The sequence below is a fragment of the Elgaria multicarinata genome, chromosome 1, assembly GCF_023053635.1.
Source record: "Elgaria multicarinata webbii isolate HBS135686 ecotype San Diego chromosome 1, rElgMul1.1.pri, whole genome shotgun sequence".
Classification (NCBI taxonomy): domain Eukaryota; kingdom Metazoa; phylum Chordata; class Lepidosauria; order Squamata; family Anguidae; genus Elgaria; species Elgaria multicarinata.
In genome coordinates, this window is record NC_086171.1 from 63,930,007 (window position 1) to 63,955,999 (window position 25,993).

Consider the following 25,993-nt stretch of genomic DNA (forward strand, 5'->3'; position numbering starts at 1 on the left):
ACCCCAAATTCTGTGTTTTTAGATTTTTCTGGTACATCGTACAACCAGACCTATCAGCATGCCAAATTTCAAGTTTCTAACTCACCTGGAAGTGGGTAAACATTTCCGGACATATTTTTTTAAAAAAAGTTTCCCCCCCAGGGAAGAGGCTAATGTGTAAATGATCTAGATCAGGGATAGGCAACTTGGTTCTCTCCAGATGTTCTGGACTACAATTCTGATAATTCCGGATCATTAGTCATGAAGACTGGAGATTATGGGAGTTGTAGTCCAAAACATCTGGACATCATAAAGATGGAAAACCACATATTGTTGACATAGTAGGTGGCACAAGGAGCAGTAGAAATTTTACAGGATTGGGACCTTCTTTTCTACCTGATTTAAGAAACCAGGAGCAAGTGGCTTATATGTTGCCCTTTCCTTTCACAAAAAATGGTCCTGGTTGAAGGCAGTAGAAAGGGAATGCTGATCCTTGCTACCCAGACAGTTACTCCTACTCTAATCAAGCTGAAGGTGATCTGAAATAATTGCAAACTATGACAGTTCGGTGAATTCTGTCCAGATTTTAGAGAGCCATTCTATTACACAAGAAAATATAAGTCACCACAGCTGACAATACAAGGTCCCAGCAGAGTCAGAAAAATCCAATTTATATGGAAATTACTGACCCTATATTCCCTAGTGGGTAATCCTTCAGGTCAAATGAGCTGGACTCTGGAAAGACACCATGAGGAAACTGCAGTGCCAGGTTGTCTGTGATACATAATTCAGCGATAAGAAAGAAACCAACTACATCAGCTGGTGAATCTAATTAAACCCATTCTGCTGGTCAGCTTTGGAGATTCACCATTTTTCAACCTGGATCTTATTACAATTTATATCAAAGTACACAGAACAACATTTGATGTACAAATATAGGTTAAGAAACAAAGGAAGAATGCACTATTTGGCAAAGCGAAGAGAAGGAAGAATCAAAACAAAGGAAAAATCAAGTCTAACTAAAGAAAAAAGTGGAGGAACAGGAAGGGTGATGCAAATTAAATAAGTATACACTTCTGCATCTAAGCAGAATGTACTTATTATCAGGCAAAGACTTGGAGCTTCTCTACCCATAGGAAAAATGCTTAACAGAGCTTTCATCCTCTGCTGTCTTGCCACCCTCACAATGTGTTCCTTTACACATGACCTTGTGATTTTGAATTGAAATCTTCTGTTCTCAGCAAGGCTCCATTGTGTTTAAAGAGACAGCACCATCTAGTGACAGGCTTATAGTGCAACATCACACTGGGGAGATCCTGCGATATTCCAGCAATAACTTTAAATACCACATTATCTCCGATCTCTTTTACAGTGAGATTACTGAGGAGATAGTGCGAGAGATGTCCTGGACATTGACAACACCATGTAATGGCCCCACAAAGTTCCATGAGTGGCCAGGCACAAGCATGCAATAAAGTGCTCATTTAGAGAAGCTCTCAGTGTGTGAAGTGATAGCACTATTGGACTTTGTGAATAAGTTTACTCAAAACTATCATCGCCCACGAGATTCATTGATCCCCCCCCCCGAGTTAAAAATAAAGATACTGTAGAGGCTAGAAGATTGCTCATTCTAATTAGAAACATACAAATTCTGTTCTGTTTAGAACCCACATGGAAAATGTATTCAAAAATGTTCAGCTGAGAGAGTGGCAAAATATAGTGGGCTTCTACAAGTGGACCATCTTAACTCTCTTTCACTACATCTGTGTAAGATTTGCAGCTCTGAACTGATAACTGTGATTACAGAACCAAGAGCAGATAAGACTTCAATGCATAATTACCAAAATAGTTTGCAATTAACTCTTGTGAATTATACCATTCTTGCACAAGTCTAACTAATACAATGGGCTTGTTCAGATGATCATGGGGGTGAAGTGGGTGGGTGGGTGGGTAGCAGAACCACGGAGCAGAGAAGGGTAAGAAAACCATGAGAAGTCATCCCCCCCTTCATGCCAGGCAATGTGGCTCCCTTACCCCTCCTCTCACCATGGTCTTCCCGTTGTCCTCCCGCTGCTGTGACTGCATATCTTAGCGGCTACCATGGCAGGAATGGGGTCACGCTGACCACTCCAGCCATCTCTTGGAGATAACACACATAGAGTTTGCCTAAGCAAGCTAGAGCATCAGCCACTCCAGGCAGCTAAATTTACCCATAGGGAGCCTGCCACACAACATGGTAAGCCACCCTGAGGCTTGTAATCCACTCTGTAGAGTGTGGGTTATGAGCATGGGTACTTTTCTGATTGTAGGCAGGAAAAATGCTCCCCACACAGAACACTATCCTCACATTGGTCACTCCCAAACGCAACCCACAGTTGGTTAGAGTGTTGTGTGAACCCAGCCAATATCTGGTCTGAAATTTATCAAAAATATATCACTCAACCCACTTCGGATTTGGCAGGGGTGGGAGAGTGAAGAAGCAGGAAAAATGCATGATGATTAAGAATTATTTAAAAAGGGGGGGAAAGATGCAAAACATACGACTAAACCCCAGTACTTGTAGAGTCATCAAGGAAGAGTATGATGCATCAATTATGACATTTAATTGATTAAAGTCAGGGTGGGTTCTGAATACAATGTATAGGAAGTTGTATAGCACTTCAGGACGTAGTCATTTATTAATTGAGGCATATCAGGTTGTTAGGTTGAAAAAAATGAAAACAAATTGAGCTCTGATAACTTTATTAAAGTCAAGGCAGCGTAAACAATATTAAAGCACAAGGCATCAACAAAGTCATGTTTCTGAGGATGGCGTTACATAACAAAGAATCCCATGAAAACAGGTTCATACAGAAGTGGCTTTAAGAAAAAAAAGGGAAAAGAAAACATTAATGAGGAGGTGGCCATTTAAAGTCTACAGTAGCCATCAATTTGCCTCACTTCCACCTGTGAGACACTATAATGTTATTGAGTGTTTCAGTGAGATGTGAACAGAAGAACATCTCAGTGATTCTGCCCCATCATAATTTGTGTAGGGCGGTTGCTGATTTGAGTTTTGCTTCAGGCACAAAAATGACTTGGGCTGATCTTAGTCAGATGCAAGAGAAAAGGCAAGAGCGGTATTAACGTAGCTTCAGTGTTCTACCCTATAGTGGAGGTAATCCTGTTCTGGGCATAGCAATTATTTCTTCCTTTGCATTAAAATCCTACAGCTCAGCTTCCACATGTACTTGATAAAAGCGAAACAACCAGTCCTCTCCCTTTACAAAGAAACTGTGTAGTTCTTAAGGTCAGAAAGTCAATTAAAAGAAAGAAAGAAAATAACCACCTGGACACAAAACAGTATATTGTGCACAGAAGATTTCTGACTACATTCATTTTGAGTTCAAGTTCAATGAGATTGGGAGGCTTTCTTCCATCTTTCACAAATATAGGATCAGGCGCCTATTTGACAGTCATGGAGCTCAAAAGTGTATAGTAGTTATCAATGGCTGATCTAACAGGGTCTATGAAAAGCCACCTAAAATACCATCTTATTCAGAGCTCCAAGTGGAATCGAGCAATTAACTTTCTCCCAAATAATTATTTTCATGATAGCACTTATGGAAGATGCTTAGCTAGCACAAAATAGAAGCAAGGCTGTAATAGGTGTAAAGAACATCGCGCCATGCAAAATGAAAGGCACAATCTCAGACAATGCAGTATACATTCTTAGTTCAGTATAATTTGAAACTCCTTCCCTCTTGTACTTTCTGAAGCCATAACACTAGCATACAATAACCAAAAATAATCCCAGTACTATATGATGCATGTCCATTTTTAGGGCCCAACTAGATCTATGTAATCACTGTGGCTATATTTATTATTGCCAAGAGTTTAAACGTTTTTTATACATGCTTCTTAGGTCACCCACCCTCAATACATACAAATTCAGACCTCACAGTAGCAGTGTTTACTGTGTAACTCTATGAAATATTAAGGGAAGGGAAGGACTCAAGGGGCAATCAGAATTTAGGATTTAACAGAGTCATTACAAGGCTATCGGATCAATTTTGTGTGGCAGTTCTTACAAATATGTCCCCAACATGGAGACACTTGGTATTTATCGCATTAGTGGAATAGTGTGGAAACAATTAAGACCCTTGATGTGATCATTCCCACTTGCTGCCATGTGGAGGCACTCCCATAAAAAAATATTGACTACACAACATTGTCCCAAGTTAATCTTACCAAGTTAAGATTAAATTAGCCCCAAAGAGGAAATGAACTGGATCAAAACATATTTTTCTGGAATTTCATATTTCAATTCGGCATAAGGCAATTAAGCAAACTCCACATAAAACCTGGTTGAAGGACAATTTTTGATCTCTAAGCCAAATTAAAACTGAGACATAACTTTGCATTTTATGAACATGTGTACGATGAAGTGTGAGACCGGGTTGCCACAAAAATAGTAGTCCCAGGAACAGCTCTGGTGTCACTTCCCATAACATCTAGTCAGACTCATTGGTATCATTTGTGTACTCCTCCCAGCAACAATGAATAATATAGGGCAGGACTGGGAAAATGTAATGAATATGTCCGACTAAACATTATGCAGGTTAGGGCAGAAAAGCTCAATTTAGGACTACCGCCTTTCATGTAGTTCTGCCATCAGAAATTGTTTTCAGACAACAGAGTAACTTGCAGGAGCATTTGCAAGAGAAGAAGCCCACAATAGGCTTAGAGTTGTGCAACAGGTCAAAGTCTATTTAGATTTTAAATTCTATATGCAGAAACATCTAGGCAGAATCCAAAAATTCCATAGCCATATTTTGGAGATAAGGAGGATTTGTAGAGGAAGCCCACACAACGCCTTTATTCCATGAGAATATAATTTGTCAAAAGGGCACCCTACCTTCTCCAGCAGAAGCAATGCATCCAGCTATTTGTTTACTAGCTTTTAATTAGAAAGATGTCACACACCAAAATAGGCAATATTTGTACACTATCTTGTTTCACAAGGTTAAAAGAAACCTGCAAGGGACATAGAACCCTTGAAATGGCCCAAATTTGTTAGAAAACCTGACTGGTTTGAATGTAAGGCTGGCAAGTTAGAAGAAAACTGTAGGGGAAAAAATGTTTGCAGCACAAGAAGCAGCAGTAGTTCTAAGTGACTGATCTCATACTCTCAAGCAGTTTCAAGAGTAGATTTTTGTTGGCCGCTCGCAATGCATCCTAATCTCTTCAGCAAGGCCGAGACACAGCAGAATCCGCCTTTTCTCAGCGTCCAGATCGTCTTTGGAGACCTGACCCAACAGTTTTTTGGCAAAGAGGATCAGGTCTTGCATGAAGAGGCCAACTGCTGAACGGGGAGCCTCAGGGAGACTCTCCAAGCATCCACTTTTGAAGCAGAAGTTGATAGTTTTATTCCGTTTCAGCCCTGGTGCCCTTTCTTCAATCCAAGTCAGAGGCCTAGATTACACACAAAGGAAAAGGAAGGATTAAAAGGAGAGGAAGAAATTGTAAAACATCCCAAAGACTTGCTAATAAGAAAGGCATCTAAATAAGATGTGTTTATCTAGGGATGTGGGATTCTGCAGCGGACCAGGGTTTTTTTTTCTGAGGTGCACATTCTGCAGACTGTTGTTTTCCTTTTTGGGTGGGAAATCCACACTTGCACAAATGGAAGGAAATTCTCGTACATCCCTAAAAAAAAATCTGATTCCATCAATATGTGGATGACGGGACAAAAGACGCCTGACAATCCATGAAACTTAGAACAGATCTAGCAAAGAGATGGCACAGAGATGGCAGAAACCTTCCACCCCCTTATTGATAACAGGTTCTAGATAAGAAAACAGAAACTAGGATCAAATTCACAAATCCTGGCTGCCTCTGTTCCCCACACTTCCCCATGACACCAAGAAGCAGAACAATAATAGCTTCTCCCAAGCTTAGAATACTTCACAGCAAATCAATTTCCTTGAAAGCGTTCAAGAATATATATTCTTGAAATATATATTCTTGTATATATTACAAGAATATATTTGTAATGTATACAAAAGCTTTCCCTTCACTCATATAAAATACTCCTGTGCTAAGCTTGTTGAAATCCAGGGCTCTGTCACAGCCAGGCACCTAAAAAAAACCTCAAGACATAAATGAGAGCTAGCCAAATATTCTGCTAATGCAAATGCATTGACGTCACTGGAATTATGCCAAAGGGAAACCTGGCTCAGCAACAGAGTAGACCCGGAACGCTATGTATATCAGCCAAATACTAAAAGGGTAGCATGACTTTCAGAAGCTGATTGCATAGGGTTCTATGGGCTTTGAAATGACAACACTGGGAATTTCCCTGTCCTAGACAAGGTGGACACAGGTATATGCAGCAATTTTTAAGACCTGCTTTGAAAAATCATGTGTGGCTTATTAAAATGCATGAATAGATGGTATGCTAGACTCTTGCTGCCACTTCTTAGCACCACCTGCTGGTGTTCTTTATCTTTTATGAAAAGTGACGGAATTGCTGCTTTTTACTGAAGGAAATATATTTGAACTAGAAGCCTGCAGCTTGGAAAATCAAGACATGAAATTCATCTCAATTCAGTCCACTGCTCTTTGGGCTCTTTTTGCTCCCTTTGAGTTGCAAGGTGACAATCCTGCATGCCAGGTTCTCAAGTCTAGCTTTAGGAAGTCTTAGCTTTCTGGCCAACAGTCCGCAGCCCTCCAGATCTCCCTTGCATGGCCATTCCTTCCTTGCCAGTAGTTCACATACCCTTCTGTCTCTAGGATCTAGATGCAGTTTTACCCAGGACCTCTTCCCAGTCATTATCCTGCCCAGCAAGAGGTCCTAATCCCAAAGTGACAATTTACCCTTCCTTCATAGATTTTCAACCAGAGCTGGCCCTCCCATGAGAACGGGTGAAGCAGTGGAGTGGGAGGAGAGACGAATTGCACCCCCAGCCCCCACCTCCAGTGGGTGCTACAGAAGGTGCTCATTGTGGCATCTGCCAGTCTCACTCTGGCAAATGCCACAATGAGAGAGCAGCCATCCACCTGCTGGTTCACTCTGAGGGCGAAACAGAGGATGATCAGCTGCTCTCAGCTGCGGACCCTGTGGCTCATGTGCCCCTTCCCTTGTTGTGCATGCTCCCATCCCTTCCCTTGTCACCCCCACACTCACCCTTTGCCTCATAACATGCATCCCAACCTTTCCCACATTGTGCTCCATCCCAATATGCCTGGGAAGAATCCCAAGGTGCAGAGTAGTACAAATAAATACAAAGCCTAAAGGGGCAATGACAAAAATAAAAAGAGGTCATCGAGGCCTAAGCATGCTCAATAGCCATGGAATGATGATTTGTTAGTTGGAAAAGAAAAACAGAAAAACAGGAGAGGGGAAGCAGAACGCCCTGCATGACCACTTTGTACCCTGGAGGCAGGCATGGCTGCTTTACTGGCAGGAGCTCTGAGTAGGACCGTGCTTGAAAGGAAGTGAAGATACAATGCAACATGTTGTTGCAGGATCCACTTGTATAATACAGATGACCTAATGACATGATTTAATATTGATGGATCTTTGTGAACAGCTGTTTTAATTATCCAATGAAACCAAACACTCAACAGTGGCAACTTTTCAATCAGTCAGTGTCGTTGGCAGAAATACGCTGGGGAATCTTTCCACAGCATGGAGATAAATCTGCTAATATTTGTATATCAGGCTGCTATTAAAGGCACAACAGCATAACAGGTCAGTTTTTTCTGGTCACTTGGCAACCTTATTTGCAAACATACTGCCTCCCTTTTTTTATCAGTTGCCATTCACCAGCAGCCCCAATATATTTCATTTGCTTGCATAAGGTCAGTTCTTCCTGGTGAGAATTCTGGCCACTGATATTGATGGAATACCTGAACTCTGCTTAGTCCGTCTGCTTAATCATTTGCAGAACTACCTGGGGTGATTTAGGGAGACTGCCCATTGCCTTTTTATTGCATGGTGAGGGGGCTTACTGCACATACCTAGGACCAATTCACCACCAGAGATAAAGAGAACACCTGGCTCAGCAGTGTGGTCCTCATTGCCAACCCATATTCATCTGAGATTAGGAGGGAAAGACCTCTAGATCAGATGGTATAATTTCCAAATGTATAATTTCCAGTCCCTCTTTCTTTCAGAAGTTAAACATGACCATTTCAGATTTACACTGTTCTATCCATACTATTTGACACAATGGGTATTGCTTTAGAACTGCTGCTGCTGCTTATCCTAAGGCTCAATTTAAGTGACCGTTTTGGAAGGACATCTTGTCTCCAGTTCCCTGATGAAGTCAGTGGGGTTCAGATAGGGTGTTAGCCAGCATATTTAGATTGTTATGCATTGCTACCATTCCTAACAGATTGGCCTTACTGTCCAGTGATAGTGTGTAAATCAAGGACAAAAGCTACTGAGATACACATCATAGAGGTGCATGGAACATGGGATTTAGTAAAACAAAACTAGCCATGTGCTTCCAAGAAAAGTACAAAGAACACCTAATTCGATTTGTGTGGGAAAACTACAGTCATAGTTTCCAATGATAAAAGATGAATTCTATTCAGTATATCAAAGCTAAACTGTTTCCTGGCTCCCAGAAAATGCTGCTGAGCTAGAATCATGTCCCATTGCAGTCATGTCTATATTACATAAGAAGGGGGAAATAATTTCTTTTCACTAGGGCTGTGTTATCTATGAGAAAATAGAAAGTTATGGTTAATTGACATTTTCTGTAACTGAATGAGACCAACCTGTTGTTTGCAGTCTGAAAATGTGCAGTCATTCTGGAGTAATTTTTCTCTTTCTGCTCTTCCCTCGTGGCGGATGTGACAGTGAGGTCCCCAAAAAGGTCAACCAGCCAAGACAGGCGGGCAATTCCACTAAATGCTGGAAATCCTGAACGTTCTTCATCCAATGGGCCACCTTTAGAAATGACGAAAAGGACTTGGAACGCATGGGTGGAAAAAATGCATTCTAAAACATTTTTGAGTGGACATGTTTGTATTATAAAATAGACAGATGAATTGCTAAGGCCTGGTCTACACAAATAGCAGGTGGTAGAATAGAATCATCACTTCATGTTGAAGTTGGGGTGGTGGGTGGTGGAATGCACATTAAATCTTCTTTGCAAATAGAAAACCAGCATGGTTGGCAAAGGGATGGTGCAACCTTTCTCATTGATGTCATAGTTTGCTGTTTGTAGGGACTTGTTTTTGTTTCTTTTTACATTGAGGAACAAACGATCAGACCAAGGGTTCATGCAGTCCAGCATTCTGTCTATACAGTGGCCAACCAGCTGTCGACCAGGAACCCACAAACAGGACATGGTGCAATAGCACCCTCCCACCAGTGTTCCCCAGCAACTGGTGTATATAGGCTTACTGCTTCTGAAACTGGCATTCAAACATCCTACTTCCCCATCTGTAGTTTGAAGTAGTACAATCCAATGAACAGCCTCATTCTGCTGCATGCCTATACTCTGCCTAGGTGCACTGTAGCAAGATGTTAGAGAACAGTGTGTTTTATTTTCAATTAATGCTATGCTGATGATGATGGTGCATTTCCAAGTGTTTTAGAATGTTTATTTCACTCCTACTCTCTGTGGTTGGTCACCATTTATGGATGAGGAATGGAGGTTCAGATGTAGGATTGTTGCAGATGTAATGCTTAACCATGGTTAACACTAAACCTGGTTTATTGGCCTTAAACCTGGTTGAGATTTCAAACATAAGCACAGTTTGGATGTTATGCTAAATATTTCAGTTAACCTCAGTTTAGCATTATATCCAAAACCAAAACTGTGATTAAGCTTAACTATGGTTTATTGAAACAAGCTAACTTCATAAACTACCATTTGAAAGTGGTATGTGCCAGTAAACCATAGCTAAGTCTAACTGCAGTTTGACTGGGTTCAAACATATCACTAAATTGCAGTTAGTTAAGCATGGAAATGAAAGCTTCTGGTTTTCTCTTTGCAGCCAAAGTGGAGTAGGAAAGAAGAGCTGAGGAGCCTGAGACTCGTTCATATAATGCTAAATCAATGGTTTAGCGTAAGATCCAAACATAGCCATAGAGTAAAACTATGGTTTAGCTTGCAGAATGAAGTCCTGTCCATGGAGGGCATGTATAGGGAGATACCAGCAAGACCTACTTATCACCTCCCAAGCTGAGAGGCAGGGAAACTGCTTTATCCATGGTCGGCTCAGTGCAGGTGAGTTACAGACAACACAAACCATGATTTATAAACCCACTTCCAACCATGGCTTCACATCCTAGTTTGTGGTCAGCCTTTAACCATGTTTTAGATATTCAGATATAATGCTTAACTATGGTATGGAAAACAAACCATGGTAAAGTGTTACATCTGTGAAGGATCACAGTCACTTTGCCAAGGCCACATAATCAGCCTATGGAAGTTGTAGCACTCACATTATCCTAGTTCACACCCCTATGCTATGGATAACTCTCATCTAGCAAATCAAGTTGTGTTTTGCCATTTAGACATACCCACTCAGATGCTACTATGCTTGAATGTTTGTGTGCCTGGAATGAAACAGCCCAGTGTGTCCTCCAAAGAGGCTAGATATTCGATGGCAGATCATTTCCACATGGCCAAAAGCTGAAAAAGCTTGAGGAAGGATGGAACACCTGGGTGAATTGGATAAAAATACACAACTGGCCCACAACAATCCCTTCAAGAAATGGATGGGTGGATGAATGAAGTCTGAAACACTGGCCATGAATCTGATTAGAGTCACATTAAATCAGACAGTCTCTAACAACTGACCTGTGAAGTGTAATGTTCCCTTCACAAGCTCCTTCCCTGCCACCTCTTTCTTCAGCTGTTTGTACTCCTCTGTCAGTAGTTCAATATGTTCCACATGGAGGATTTTACCTGCCATTTAAACAAATGCAGATTTAATGAGATTATAATGTGCCAAATGAGGTTCAAAAAATGATCCACACTTAGGAATAGCAGTGGGCCCCAAGGCATGGTTGTCAGTGCTTTTAGTTTTATCCATGAGCATGGGATAAGTTGCATGCTTTGAACTTCTCCTTGCCACACAGTTGGTAAAATCCTTTTGGGTAAGGGAGTTGACAACCCTACAATGAGGCAGTAGCTACACATTCCATTGCTTGTACTTCAGTAAGCTGAGGAACAACACCGTACAGAAGAAGTCTATACAACTTATGAAACCAACATACAAAACATAGCCCATCAGCAACATATAATGGCCTGTCAGCTGCTTGATAACTTCCCTGTTTTTGAATCCAGGTGGGCAACAAACACACAGGGCTTATCATGTGATCCAACATAGATGGATGGCAACTCACAAGTTGTGCAGGCCTGCTCCAAAATATGTTCTTCTGCAGTGCCCCCTCTTGAACTGCCCCATCTACCCCCTTCATTTTTTTCAAAATAAAAAAAGGGGGGGGAGGATATTCTTTACATTGACATTTGCTTGTGTGAAAAACTGTTACTATGAAACAAGGGATTGTACAGCATACACTAGCGAAGGAAGACATGGAAATAATGAATACCACTTCTTGTACCACTCATCATACAATATTTTTCTGCATGTATTTTCTAGGAAAGCTGAAATATACTTTTAACCTTTCCTAGAAATAGAAGCAGAAAGAGGTATTGCCTGGATCCAAGAGTGTGATCTTTCTGCAGTAAGGAGTGTGTTCTAGTTATCCATTTTCTATCACATCTACTCCCTATTACTCCCCATTTGAGATATTCAGTCAGTCAGTCGGTCAAATGTATTTGCTAAAAACCATTGATCACCACAAACATGCAACATAATTAGATTGATACATTTTAAGATGAATGATCCCCACCACGTTGAATCCCATTTTGTATAATAAATTTGCATCTAATACATTGGATTGTGAAGACAAACATAGATACCTCATATGTAATATGTTTACCCTTATCACCCAATAGGAGTCAAATCTTCTCCCTACTGTTAAAAAAAGAAACTCTCCATTTGAAATATCTAGGTTCCATTATGGCAATAATTGGACAAGATCACTGTGTCTTTACTAGTTTCACAGAGAGGAGTATTTATGTATTTTCTTACATTAGGATGCTGAAACAGAAGAAAAAACAATACTTGCAGAATTCTTCTTTCTGTGCAGTTATCATTACAGGATAGGGTACCTTTGCAATTGTGCCACCCTGCCTGGATCATACACTCTAAATTACGAAGCAGCAAAACCATGGTGCCAAACACTTATTTGAAGCAATTAAGAGACAAATCCGATGGCCACTAGGCAGCCTTTGGGGGCCATAACATAGTTTCAATTCCTGAATTCATGGTCAGAGACAGCCCTCTGATCTTGGACCCAGGAGTCCAAGCTCCCCACCCCCTCACCCTTATAGCCAGCAGAGAGAGAACTGTGCTGGCTGTCTTTCTGAGCTCACAAAAGCAACCTCAGAGAGGATGGAAAGAGGGCGGTTCTGTGGGCATGGAGGGGAGGGGACTCAGGAAACAGGGATACAAGCTATCCCCAGCCCTCTCCAGGTTCCTCCCCCCACCTCCACAAAGCCCTAGCTATACAGGCAAAAAAGCCTGTCTAGAAAAAATGAAGAGTGGGAGAAGTGCAGAGGCGACAATCACCTCCACACTCCTCGCGCTTTCTATAGGGTTTCCATCAGCATCCAGATTTGGAGGGTGACAGGCATCTGGATAGGACTGCACCCTATGACTTCAATTTCACATATTACCTTTCTGTTCCGCCATCTCCCAGAGCTCATGTGCTACCTTTGCAGACAGTGCCATAGGGTACTCAACAAGGACATTCTTTCCAGCCTCTAGGAACATCCTTGCAGAAGGAAATGGATATAAGTTACAATTATATATCTTGCACTTCCTTTGAGAAGCTCAAAGCAGTTAGGTGTTCCCAAATTATTCTTAGCAGCCTTGCAAAACTACAGCTCCCAGGTTTCTTGGTTTCTTTTTAATTGCAGCCACTATAATACAGCCAATTTCAAACACATTTACCATTTGAAGTGAACTTTAATGGAAGCAGGGAGCATTTCTAGACACCAAGGACCAATTTTTACTTTACATTTACTCTAGGACCCAAGTACTCTAGGACATACAAGCAATTCACATCAACTGAGAATGGCACAGCCTCATTTATATTGCTGTTTTTCTAGATGAAATATATAGAAGAGGTGACAAAGAAAAATTAAAATCCCACTTCTATAATTTTGGAAGCTGAGAAAATGCACATGAACCATTGTTAATTGATGAGGAAATCTGTATTTTGCCCTTGAGTATAATGCCTTAATACAAACTACTAAAAGAATTTGGCTCTAAGTCATTCCATTTTATGAGATACTCTGGAATGATGGAGAATGAATAGATGTTCTAATGGCATTTTGATGCTAGAAACCTCAAAAGGTAGTACCTGACACTCTCACTGTGGTTTTGATTATCTGTGCTGATGATGGCAACCTGGACCTCCTTGTTGTCCAGAGCTTCTTGTAGACTAATTTGCTTGACTTCTTGAACATCACCTAGAGATCTCCTAGTTTCAGCACAAACAAAAGTATATCAATGTATGCCCATGGTGAACTTTACTGATATGGTACAACAAACATGCAAAAAGAAAGCAATGAGAGCTCCTGGAAAAGAACAATCTAGATCTTAGCATCTAGAACCGGGAGCTCCACATTGAAGTTCTGGCTCAGCCATGGATTTACTGGGTATTCTTGCACGAATCAGTTTGCTTCCATGCACCATCAGTAATATGGAAAAGGAATGTCTCTTCTCATACAAGACCCCTTGCCTATTAACATTATCTTTAAGGACCCCAAGTCCATCATCCTTACTGCATGAGGCTGAGACATCTCCAACAAGGAATGAAGTCTCTACCAGTGTATCTCTGGGACTATGGAACTATGGCCATAGCTAGACCTAAGGTTTGTCCCTGGATAGTCCAGGGGTCAACCTGTTCATCTAGGAGACACACAGGGGATCCAGTGCTCAGGCAGGGGCGAACCCTGGATGATCCCAGGATAAACCTTAGGTCTAGCTGTGACCTTAGTCTGAAGAGAGTTTGGCTGCCTCTCCCTCTCTCCCGGCTTTTACAATAGATGTCAGGTGAAGACCTTTTTATTCTCCCAGCATTTTAACAGTTTATAAATAAATTTTAACTTGGTGTTTTAAATTTGTAATTTTGCATTGCTACTGTTTTTATCTGGTTGAGCTTTTATATTGTATTTTATAGTATGGTTTTATACCGTTGTTTTATACTTTGAATGTTTTTAATTTTTTGAACCGCCCAGAGAGCTCCGGCTATTGGGCGGTATAGAAATGTAATAAATAAATAAGTTATAAAATATTTGTTTAGGAAAACCTTCAGGTGGTAATGACCAGATTTTTTGGACTTTTTATTTGTTCACTGTTTAATTAGTATTGTAGCAATGCAGGGTTTGGCATTCTTTTGCATTATAATATTACAAGCTTAAATGCATGCCAGTTACCTCAAGCAACTGAAGAGGCAGAAAAAATAGTTGAAGTTAATAATACTGATCCCATCTATTCATAATGCTTATTGACCCCAAGGGGATCCCAATATTATAGACATAGAAAATTTAAGTATGATATATGAATACATAGCCTTCCTTTACTGTATATATTACAGTATTAAGCCTGCTTTGTAAAAACATTTAGATATTTTAAAAATATGTAAATAGTATATACATCTATAAAATAAATAAATAATCTATACTAAATGTATGGAGTTTTACAGTTAACAACAGATGTGGACTTGAGGCTGCACAAATAGCTCAGATGCTCAGGCAATGGAGAGAGCGTAGTGAAATGCATGTAAACTCTGATGAAGTGAGGAAACTCAAGCTGAGAAGCCTGTATCATTAGCTCCTGAAGAGACACTGAGTCAGCCTGAGAGAACTGTTGGGGCAGCCCCCTACTCAGCTTCCCTGGGGCTACTTAAGACCTGTGTGCCCTCTGGGAAGGCAGGTGAAGACGCCCAGGGCAAGAAGCTCACGCTGTCAGCTTCTGAAGGAACCATCAGCCTGAGGGAACTCTGCTGTTCTACATTTTGTAACATGTGTTTGTTTTGGTCTTTCGAAATTGGAAACAGTGCCGTAGCAAAACGGCAGCAGTCCTGAAAATGCCCACAAACCTTTTCACTCATATTTTCTTCACTCCCTTGAGAAGGTTAAGCAGCATTAACTCGAAGAGATTGTGGAATGGCAAGGGGCACATTAAGAATTCTGCTAGGGAAAAATGGAACTAGTGAATCCTAGTTCTCAATGGAGGTGTAAATGTAGGAGGTAATATTTTATGTGGGTAGTGCAAGAGACTACTTTGCATTAAATACTTGATATTTCATTACAACCACTGATACGATTTCCCACAGAATAGTTGTTATGGCTACAACACCCTCTCAGTCCAGCTTCCTCCCTTTTCCTTCAATTAACTGCCACTAGCCGTTCCAAGATAGAATCTTGACATTTAAACCAACCAATCAGGGCAGAGCTGCAGTGTTCCAAAGCAGGAGTGCAGAATTTCAGACCTGGGGGCCACATTTAGCCCTCTAGAGGTCCCCAGAAGGTCCTTCCCCCCAGCCACCAAGCCTTTGGTATCTTCAAGGCTTTTGTTTCCATTCTAAATGTTTGAAATGCCTCACCTAAGGCTTAGTTATAGGTAGCAAGAGCTTTAAGCTAAGATAGGCTAGTATGTTTGGTGTTTTGGCTCCACACCTTTTGCCTTCTCCCCTGCATTAGAATGTGGCCCCCCAAGAGCTTCTCCAAAATAGAATTTGGCCCTCAGGCTGAAAGAGATTCTGCACCCCTGTTCTAAATCCTTGGGAGCCAGTGTCAACATAATGTATACATTTGTGTCACTACAAAATTGTTCTCAACCCCCCCTAATGAAGCTCTCTCACCTAGACACAAAGCCCAAGAGTTTAAGATGCTCTGCAGGACTGGAAGGCAAAGGATTTAGCAAGTCTCTGATCCGCACAGATCCAGCAATTCCAATACCAATCACCACAGTCCCAAACATCGCAGATCCTATATGAAACAGGAAGGACGGAGGGGGAAATTGAACAAATGCGAAAGGTTTAGACAAAATTGTTCCTCTCTCCCATTATTGTTACGTTATCACAGAACTGCAGCTAGCTATCCAGATGGTCTAATTGTTTAAAGAGCTGCGTTCTTTCAGCTCTAATTTCATTTAATACTTTTTAATATCTGGAAGGATGGCCCCATAACAATGTAAAACAGGAAACAAAATCTACATATGCAAGAAAAATGCATTATTAAACTTTAAAAATCAAACGCATGCACATTTTGACCAGCAGGGATACTGTTTTGACCAGCAGGGATATTGTTTAGATATAAGAAACCTAAGAAAAACAGAATTAGGGTATAATCCTATGTATGTTTCGACAGAAAAAAGTCCTCCAACTCCCAGCATTACTTAATAAATACTAATCAATAATTGGGTTCTCTCTCTAAGATAAACAACATTTTTTACAAGAGATTGACATGTTCATAGCCTTATAAAAGTGCATTGTTAACATTATTATATAAACATCTTCACAAACAAACACACCTACAGTAGGGCAGTACCTTTCTTATATCGTGGAATTTCAGAACACCGAACACGACTCAGGTTGCTTTCTTACCCAAACGGCTTTTATTTCTTATCGGTAAGACAGACCACTCGCTGAAGCCAAGTCTCCTTGACACACCAGCCGCCCAGCTTCTGTTAGCAAAATATATAGGTTAAATGTTGTCATTGATCATTCTATGAGTTTAACAAATCCGGTTACAGCTTATATTGATAAGACTAGGTTACTATTATGCATGCGTTAACTGCTCTCTACTTCTTATCTCATACAAAAGCTTGTTCAGCACTTTGAGTGTTTCTCAAAGATAATTTCTTCACCTACACTGTCCTTATCAGTTACATTCCAGGTCGTATACTGACCTCCTAATAAAATCCCATCACATAGAAAAGACTCTTAATAAAATTCCATTACAATTAGGAGCAACAAACATTCTGAATGTTCTTTTACGGACCAGCTATCTGCTATTTCACAAAGAAAATTGATCCATTTCAAATAAGGTTTTTAAAAATATATGCTTATACTTTTAAAACTGTTAAATCAATTTCAAATATCCTTTACTTGAGGAATGAGTTATCTTGCTGACATCCTGAAATAGCAGCATTATACTTAAAATAAATAGGCATCCTCTTTTCAATAATAAATTATTCAAAAAAAGTTCCCAAAACCTTTATAACTAATAACCATTTCCTATACCTCATAACCTAGGGACCATCTTTTTCTCTCTGTAGGCTATGAATATAATATTATATTATAATATTAATATAATTAAAAATATTATATTTTTTAAAACAGTGTCTATTATAAACATAGACGATTTAAGTACTATCTATTAACAAATAGCCGCCTCTTACTAAACCGCAGGTCTTGCTCAAAATGTTCCCTTCCTTGAGAAGAGATGTGATTAAGAACTCTTGTGGTAGCAACTCACCATGAGCCAGGCCAGACAATAATTGAAAGTGACAATTTGTCGCTTGCATGTTAGAGGTGTGTTACTCCCCACTACCGTCCACTGTTCCTGCCTATCCACATGGGATGGCCAATCTGGAGCGTGTTCAGAGGAGGGCAACGAGGATGATCAGGGGTCTAGAAACAAAGCCCTATGAAGAGAGACTGAAACAACTGGGCATGTTTAGCCTGGAGATGAGAAGATTGAGGGGAGACATAGCACTCTTCAAATACTTAAAGGGTTGTCACAGAGAGGAGGGCCAGGATCTCTTCTCGATCATCCCAGAGTGCAGGATATGGAATAACGGGCTCAAGTTACAGGAAGCCAGATTCCAGCTGGACATCAGGAAAAACTTCCTGACTGTTAGAGCAGTACAACAATGGAACCAGTTACCTAGAGGCATTCAAGAGGCAGCTGGACAACCATCTGTCAGGTATGCTCTAGGATGGATTCCTGCATTGAGCAGGGGGTTGGACTTGATGGCCTTATAGGCCCCTTCCAACTCTACTATTCTGTGATCTCAATATGTTTTGTGTGTGTAAAGTCTAACACTCATAGGGCTCAGTCCCACAACAGATTCATGAATAATGGATTCCTGAGAATCAGACACACCACTGAGTCCTATGCATGTTGGATTTTACACATACAAGTTGCATTTAGACGGGCCATCCTTGTGTGGATGGCCAAGCCAGGGACAGCAATGGTACCATAGGCTGGATTGTAACTCTCAGGTATCAACTGAGTTCGCCCTTTGCTTTTAAGAGAATTGTTTTAAGAATGAATGGACTTCTCTGCTACTACTATCAGAAGATCTAGGATGGACATTTCAACGATCTATATAGAAAACCTAAGGATTATCCCAGGAGAATGGAGGGATCATCCCTGCCTGCTCCCAGGATTGCCTGTGTGTCATTTGCATGCACAGGGATGATCCCAGGATAAATGGCTAGTGTAGAAATGCCCCATGTCTATAAACAAAGGTCACAATCCAACCAAATGTAAGCAGGTTATATCCTATTGATCTTAATGGGGTGGGTGGTAAGTGGGATAAGCAATGCAATCCTATTCATTTTTACACAGACATAAATCCCAATGTGTTCCATGGGGCTTACTTCCTAGTAAGTGTGTTTGGAGTGTTTTAAGTACAATGCTATTTCTGGATGTTGGCAAGATAATTCATTCCTCAAGTAAAGGATATTTTAAACTGATTTAACAGTTTAACAGTCCAACAGAGCAATCCTATGCATGTTTGTTCAAACCTTAAGTTCCACTGAGTTCAATGGGTTGTACGCCTAGCTAAGTACATAAAAAATTGCAGCCTTTGTCTCCCCCATTTAAATCAATGGGGCTGAAAATTGCTTAACTTTAGCAGAATTGTGCCCAATATATTCTCTTAGACTTTGTATATATTTCCTCACCACTTCTTAACCTGCATTTCCCCACTTCTATTCCATTAATAATACCTACAAAGTAACTTGACCTTTATAAATTAGGAAGCTTCCGTTTTCCAATCACTTACTTGTACTATATTAACAGATTAAAGACTTCTCAGTTTCTTTGTTCAAGCAGACACATCAACAGTTCTCCTGTACTTTTTTACTTTCTCAGTTTGCCTGAGAATGTGCAGTTCTAGGGTGACCATATGGAGAGGAGGACAGGGCTCCTGCATCTTTAACAGATGTGATAAAGAGGAAATTTCAGCAGGTGTCATTTGTATATATGGGGAACCTGGGGAAATTTCCTCTTCATCACAACAGTTAAAGCTGCAGGAGCCCTGCCCTCTTGACCAGGTAAAAAGAGGGCAGGGCTCTTGCAGCTTTCACTGTTGTGATGAAGAAGTAATTTCTCCAGGTGCTGCATGGATACAAATGACTCCTACTGAAATCCCCTTTTCTATGCAACTGTTAAAAATACAGGAGCCCTGTTCTCCTTTTCAGTTCTCTGTATCATCCTGGTAAAAGATAAGGAGAATTGTATCACACATCAGGTGCTGATGTGTGATAAAAGCTGTGGTAAAATAGTCAGAGAGATGCACAATGAAAATTATCAGTCCTGTAAATAATTGTCTGTACTTGACCTCTGTAACGTTCCGTTCATTCCTCCAGCAGAAGGAAGAAGTATAAGCCAGGGGTAAAACTGAGTACATACCTAGGAGGTGGGACGAAGAAACCTTTATAAGAGTCTGAGTTCAAAGACCACAAAAAGTGTCCTTCCTACCTATAGCAGCATGCGAGGAGATGGTTCGAGTAGCAGTATTGGATGATATGCCTCTGCTTTGAAAAAAAATATTTTCTCCACCTTTTCTGTATCGTACAGATAAGGCAGAAATGCTTTTGCTACTCAAGATAAAACTAACTGCGTTGTTATCGGTCAAAACCAGTAACTGAGTATCAAATAGGAATTACGGAAGAACCGTTTGTGGTTCAAAATGAAACTAGAATTTTAAAAAAATTCTGGTGAAAGTCTAACTTGATTTGTTGAAATAGCTTTCAATAACAACCTCTCCCTTTTCCTTTCAACTCTTTGAATTCTGTTCCTCTAATTAATTGCTAAAGCGTTATTGGCTGTAATAAAAGCAGGAACATTTCAAAGGGCTTCCCGTCCTCCCCACTAAAACAGCTCTCTCCAGTTTGTTAAAAATGGTTTGTCTCATTGGAAGTACTTTCAGGAAGTACTGCTAATTCGGGGCGGCTGGGGGAACATATAAAATTTCTGACTGGTAAAATGCAGAACATTGTTTATGAATCAGAAAAATGTCTTATGATCAGGGAGAGTTATGCTACTAATTTAGGAAAAAGTCCCAAGATACAAAATAAAATGAGCTCAGAGGCAGTTTAAGTCAGCATACAGCGGTTTCAATTCTGCTCTTAGAAGATCAAGGGGAATTTTGCCATTGGTTTTCTGTAGGGGCAGGATTGCACCCACAGGCATCTTGCAAATTGACAGGGGCAATCTGATGCACTGAAGGTTTTCTTCATATACTTTGAAGGGTGTGATACACAAACCAGTTCAAAGAGAGGCATGGCCCACTTCTATATTCTTAAGGGCCGTTCTATTCTCAAATCCAGGGGCTGGTGGTGCATTACACAGCACAAGCCCAACCCACAGGAGTGGGCAACCTGCAGGCCACATGTAGCTCCTGGGCCTTTGTGAGGCCCACAGAGTCTCTGGAATGCTCCACTCAAGCGTTTCCCCACTTTCAATGGATCTACTCTAAATAGCTCCAAACAAATACTATTACACTCAGGCTTCTTATTGTCATATTATTTGTTCACGTTATTTCCAAATTCTCTTTTCCAACATTCTAATAATTTGTTCTTTATTTCCAGTGCTGAATAAACTTAGAATCATAGAATAGTAGAGTTGGAAAAGGCCTATAAGGCCATCGAGTCCAACCCCCTGCTCAATGCAGGAATCCATCCTAGAGCATACCTGACAGATGGTTGTCCAGCTGCCTCTTGAATGCCTCCAGTGTGGGAGAGCCCACAACCTCCCTAGGTAACTGGTTCCTTAGGTAACTTCTGGCAACAATCTAATTAACTGGAGTGTGTGTGTGTTGCTACACCTTCTTCCCTTAACTTTTTATAATGCATTATCTTAGACATATATTTCGTGTCTAATGTTCTAGTGATGGAAGTTGTTTCTTGCAGATGTTGGTGACTTATATTCAAGGAGAAATTAGCATATTGCCCATCATTTTCTTAAATTTATACAGTATTAACCCATCCAAACTATCAAATAATAGAAATATGGGATCTATTAACTTATATTCTATATTTTTTTCCAATTGCTTTAATTACATCGATCCAAAATTTCAAGGCAATTCTAAAAATCGATACTTGTAAGAGATCTTTTGCCTTACTATCTGGAAATCAGACACCTTTTTTGTTTGATTAAGAATTCTATATAGCTTTAATAATATCCTTAATTGAACCTAGAGAAGCCTGTCTAATTTGAATTGAGATGACAAGATGCTTGCTATGTGGTACATGAACCACCAGAGGGAAATCGTAGCACTCAAATATTTATTTAGGTATAACCTCCCCCTCTGGCTCTCCATATTCAATACTGGTTTACGGAGCAGTAAAATAATAGAGGCTAGCCTAAGACTAGAGCTGTGATATCTATTATCTATGTTATCATGATAACATAGAAAACTGATAGTTGGGAAAGAGAGCAAGGGGGAGAATTCATCCTTAGTAGACTTCTCTGTCTTTAACCGGACCATTTTGGAAAGAGAATGCTGTGCGGAATGTTTAGATTGAGCACTCTTCTGACACAGAAATGACATCCTTTTTATATGCAGTGGGAGGGGAGAAGAAATGTTCTTAAAGTAAAAGGTGCTAGCATCTTTGCCCTGAGGAGTTTGAATGTTTGTTAATAGCCAGCACAGCAACCTAGCCAAAGAGACACAAGCAGGTGATAGCTATTTTTGTAGCAATGCATATAAGACACTGCCTCATAGATAGGTGCAAACAATTGTGAACACCACACTGAGGCCACAGCACAAGTGTCCATATGCAGAAGACAGCTGTCAGATATTGAAACGATTCAACATCAAATAGCTAATATAAGGACCTTATGTATTCTGAGCTGATTTCCGCCATCAGATAATAAAACTGAAACTAACACCACAAGCACAAATATTAAATTAAAAATGCATCACAAGATGCAACAGATAGTCATGTCTATTATAATATTCACAGGACAGGTGTTCAATTTAATGTCATCTCAAAAATAAATAAGCACTAGTATTACTTAGGGTGACCCTATACAAAGGAGGACAGGGCTCCTGTATCTTTAACAGTTGTGTAGAAAAGGGAATTTCGGCAGGTGTCATTTCTATGCATGCAGCACCTAGTGAAATTCCCTCTTAATCACAATAGTTGCAGCTTCAACTGTTGTGATGAAGAGGGAATTTCACCAGGTGCTGCTTGCATAGAAATGACACCTGCCGAAATTCCCTTTTCTATACAACTGTTAAAGATTTATTTACTTACTTACTTACTTATTTATTTATTTATTGCATTTCTATACTGCCCAATAGCCGAAGCTCTCTGGGCGGTTTACAAAATTAAGACAATTCAAGTATAAAACAACAGTATAAAACCATAATATAAAATACAATATAGGAGAGACTCAAGATGGCGCCTGCAGCAGCAACAGTTCCTTTTGGAGCTCCAGGAAGGTTTTAATTTTACTTGTTTTAATTCTACTTTTGCTTACTTCTTTGCCTTGCCTTTGAAGTTTGAAGCTACGAGAGAGTTGGAGTGTGGGAGTCCACTCTGGTATCTGACTGTTTAACTACTATCTCCTCCTTCAAATCTGAAAGTTAACGCTGGCTAACAAGATTTCAGAAGCTCAGCGTTTTATCTCTCCTTCAGGGGTCAGGAGGGCTGAAAGGTTTTCCATACTCATAGTTTAACTAGAGAATATTTACCAGAGCTTCAGTGGAAGAGGGCAACGTCTCCGGCTTGGGTGATAAAGGCACCGGGGACTGAACTGTGGAGGAGTTGTGAAGGAGCTTTGCAATTAAAAAGCCAGGTGCAAAGATAAATGTTGGTTGCCAGGAATTGAAAGTGTAAGTTCAAGTACAAGTAAGTAGGGGCACTGCTATCAAACAACTTCATTGTAATTTTTGATATCTAGATACACACTTAACTTCTAGCCGTGGAGAGAGAGTCTTTCAAATACTTGATAACAGCTTAAAATTGAATTCCAACCAGAATATGGAGAAATCCCCTATGAAAAGCAAGGTAAATCAAAATGACAACAAACACTACGCAGAGACTGCTATGGGGAACCTAACCCAGACCCCAGTGTTTACACCATCTCAAAAGCAGGATTTTATAAGGAAGAGCCCTATAATGCAGGACCCATGGGCTCAAATCCTGACAGAAACCAAAATACCTCAAAAGACAATTGTAAAAGATTGTACCTGGAGACTAGTAATGAATCAAAATAAATTAGTCTTATCAAACTATCCAAAACCAGAGGGGATTTTATTACAAAATGAACGTAAACGTCATTTTTACAAAATTTTGGAACTGGTTCTTCCAGGTTTCTTTTCAATAGAGGACCTAATAAGGGTTGAATACTTATATTTCAATGTCTTTCATGCTCGTGCAGTAGTCACATTTTGCAGTTGGAGTTCAGCTAAGATAGTGTATGATTGTAGGGGCCTATTAAGTAAGCATGGTATATTAGTTTCTAGATTATTTGAGAACTGGGCACCTCCCCTTCCTCTGGGTCCCCACTTGCCCATACATACTAAAAGTGCTCAAATTGAGGAATCATCCAATCATAATAACCTAATTGACTTTGATAGTGCAGGGAACAACCCTTCTATCCATGAACGCTCGAGCGATTTAGAGACACAAGAACTTTTACATTCTGTCGACTATGGACAAAGGCTGACATCACATAAGAGGGAAGTACCCTTCGATGCTGAAGAGCAGAAGTTACTAGAGTCCTTCTCTGCTCTATCCCATGATGCACAAAATGAAATTGTTGATAGACTCAATTTCTTAAAATCACATTTGGTAAAAATGAAGGTGGGGCAAAGAAGCCTAAGTGATCACGGGGAGGTCCATCGAACCATAGAGAGTCCAGTAATAGACCAACAAGTGAACAACATGGAAAGTTGGGAGTGTGCTGAGCTGAGAGCTTTGGGCGAAAAGATATGCCCTCCACGACAACAGGTTACTGTAGAGATAAATCCACTTACCTGAAAACGTGATCCTGACTATACCCCTAAAGATCTTGTTATTGCAAAAACAGCAACTGCCTCCAAATTAACCTGGCTTGAGATGAGAGAGCTGGATGTGGCAGAAATTGGTTCTCCTCAGAAAGCAGCTGTGATAGGAGGACACCTACCTAATGTATATCTTCCAATAGTTTCAAATGTGAGTAAATTGAGTCCACTTATGGAGGCCATTGAACTTGCTGAGGATGAAGTTGGCGTAGTAGGATCAATTAGGGAAAAGGATCAGACCCATGAGAGTAGTAGGGCTATCTCCATGGGAAAAGCCGATGTACAACCTCCTCATAAAATGGTCCAGAGGACTCTTTTGCCAAACCCTGAAGGTTTGAGCCTGAAAGGGTTGAACTCTGCAGCTCCCATAGTAATGTGTAGCCCTTTGAGTTCCCCTGTTGGAAAGACTCAGTATACCCTGGATTGACCAAATTTATGCCATCAGAATTCACAGCTAACATTGCTTTCTTGGAACGTCGCAGGCTGGCAGAGCAAGACTGCTGATCCATCTTTACAGGATTTCATTAGCAGTCATGATATCCTACTGCTACAGGAGACTTGGATAAGGGAGGAACTGGAATTGAATGGCTTTGCAACCTACTCATTAAAAGCAGCGCCAAGTACTAGGGGAGGGCGCTCTAAGGAAGGCCTTGGGATTCTGGTTTCAACTAAACTCAGAGCCATCTTCACTAGTTCAGACTGTTTACCTGGTATTGCAATTTCTCTAGTGATTGAATTTCACGTTTTCTCCTTGTTATTAATAAATGTTTATTTACCCCCACTGAGTAAAAAACATCTAAATAAGGATAGGTGGTTCAGACTGCAAGAGTTCATCGAAAGAAAGACATCTGAGCATCCAGGAGTATCTGTGATACTGGCAGGAGATTTTAATGCCAGAATTGGTCCAAATGATGAAGCTCTCTACCGTCATTATGGTGAACACCCTCCTGAAACAGAGGTGGCACATTTATTACCTGAAAGGCAGTCTAAAGACAAGGGTTGCAATTACTCCGGATTGTGCCTCCTACATATGATAAATGATTTAGATTTAGTGTTGTTAAATGGGGGCACAGAGGGAGACAGAAAAGGTGAATACACATTTTTATCAGGCTCTGGAGCATCAACAATTGATTATTTTATTGTATCGTATAATCTGTTAAATTTGGTGATTAGTTGCAGGGTGGGTACGCGTACAGAGAGTGACCACCTTCCTTTAATGGTACTCCTGAACCTTAGGGATAAGGAAGTCCATGCAGATCATGGACCTTGGATCTTCCCAGAGCCTGAAATTAGAGCCTCACGTGTAAGATGGTCTGGCAGGTTAGATAATGACCTACGGCTATTGTTACACTCAGAAAATTGTCTTAGATTGCGAGACACTTTGCTAACTGCGGGGTTCTCGCAAACTGTCTTAGAGTCGTATCAAGAGATTATTTTATTCTTTCAAAATAGTTTGACTCGAAAACCCCCCACATATGTCCCTCCCTGTAGATCCAAACCTTGGTTTGACCAAGAATGTGTGGATATGAAGAAATCCTTAATAGATAAATACAGGACCTACAGGGAATTAGATTTGCCGACTCTACCCTCTGAATGGTTGTCTTTAAAGAAGAGATATAAAAACTTGATTAAGGAGAAAAAGAAACAGGTGCGGAGAGCGGATTGGCAGAATCTA

The 25,993-nt window shown here is 40.4% G+C and overlaps 1 protein-coding gene across 3 annotated transcripts in view; it reads right to left on the reverse strand.

Annotated features, from left to right (window-relative positions):
- Nucleotides 1–2,704: 2,704 nt before the first annotated feature.
- Nucleotides 2,705–25,993, reverse strand: part of BLVRA (biliverdin reductase A) — a 38,263-nt gene continuing 14,974 nt past the window's right edge. Inside the window, exons 1-8 of one of the 3 annotated variants that reach the window (XM_063129318.1) lie at nt 19,713–19,819; nt 16,617–16,752; nt 15,929–16,055; nt 13,421–13,540; nt 12,732–12,829; nt 10,785–10,892; nt 8,749–8,920; nt 2,705–5,433 (exon numbers count right to left, since the gene is read on the reverse strand). In XM_063129318.1, the coding sequence (XP_062985388.1) occupies nt 5,160–5,433; nt 8,749–8,920; nt 10,785–10,892; nt 12,732–12,829; nt 13,421–13,540; nt 15,929–16,047 (891 nt within the window). In that variant the 5' untranslated portion in view covers nt 16,048–16,055; nt 16,617–16,752; nt 19,713–19,819 and the 3' untranslated portion in view covers nt 2,705–5,159. Of the gene's footprint in view, nt 5,434–8,748; nt 8,921–10,784; nt 10,893–12,731; nt 12,830–13,420; nt 13,541–15,928; nt 16,056–16,616; nt 16,753–19,712; nt 19,820–25,993 lie in introns of those variants that run through there. The other 2 variants (XM_063129333.1, XM_063129327.1) reach the window with 2 other exon arrangements.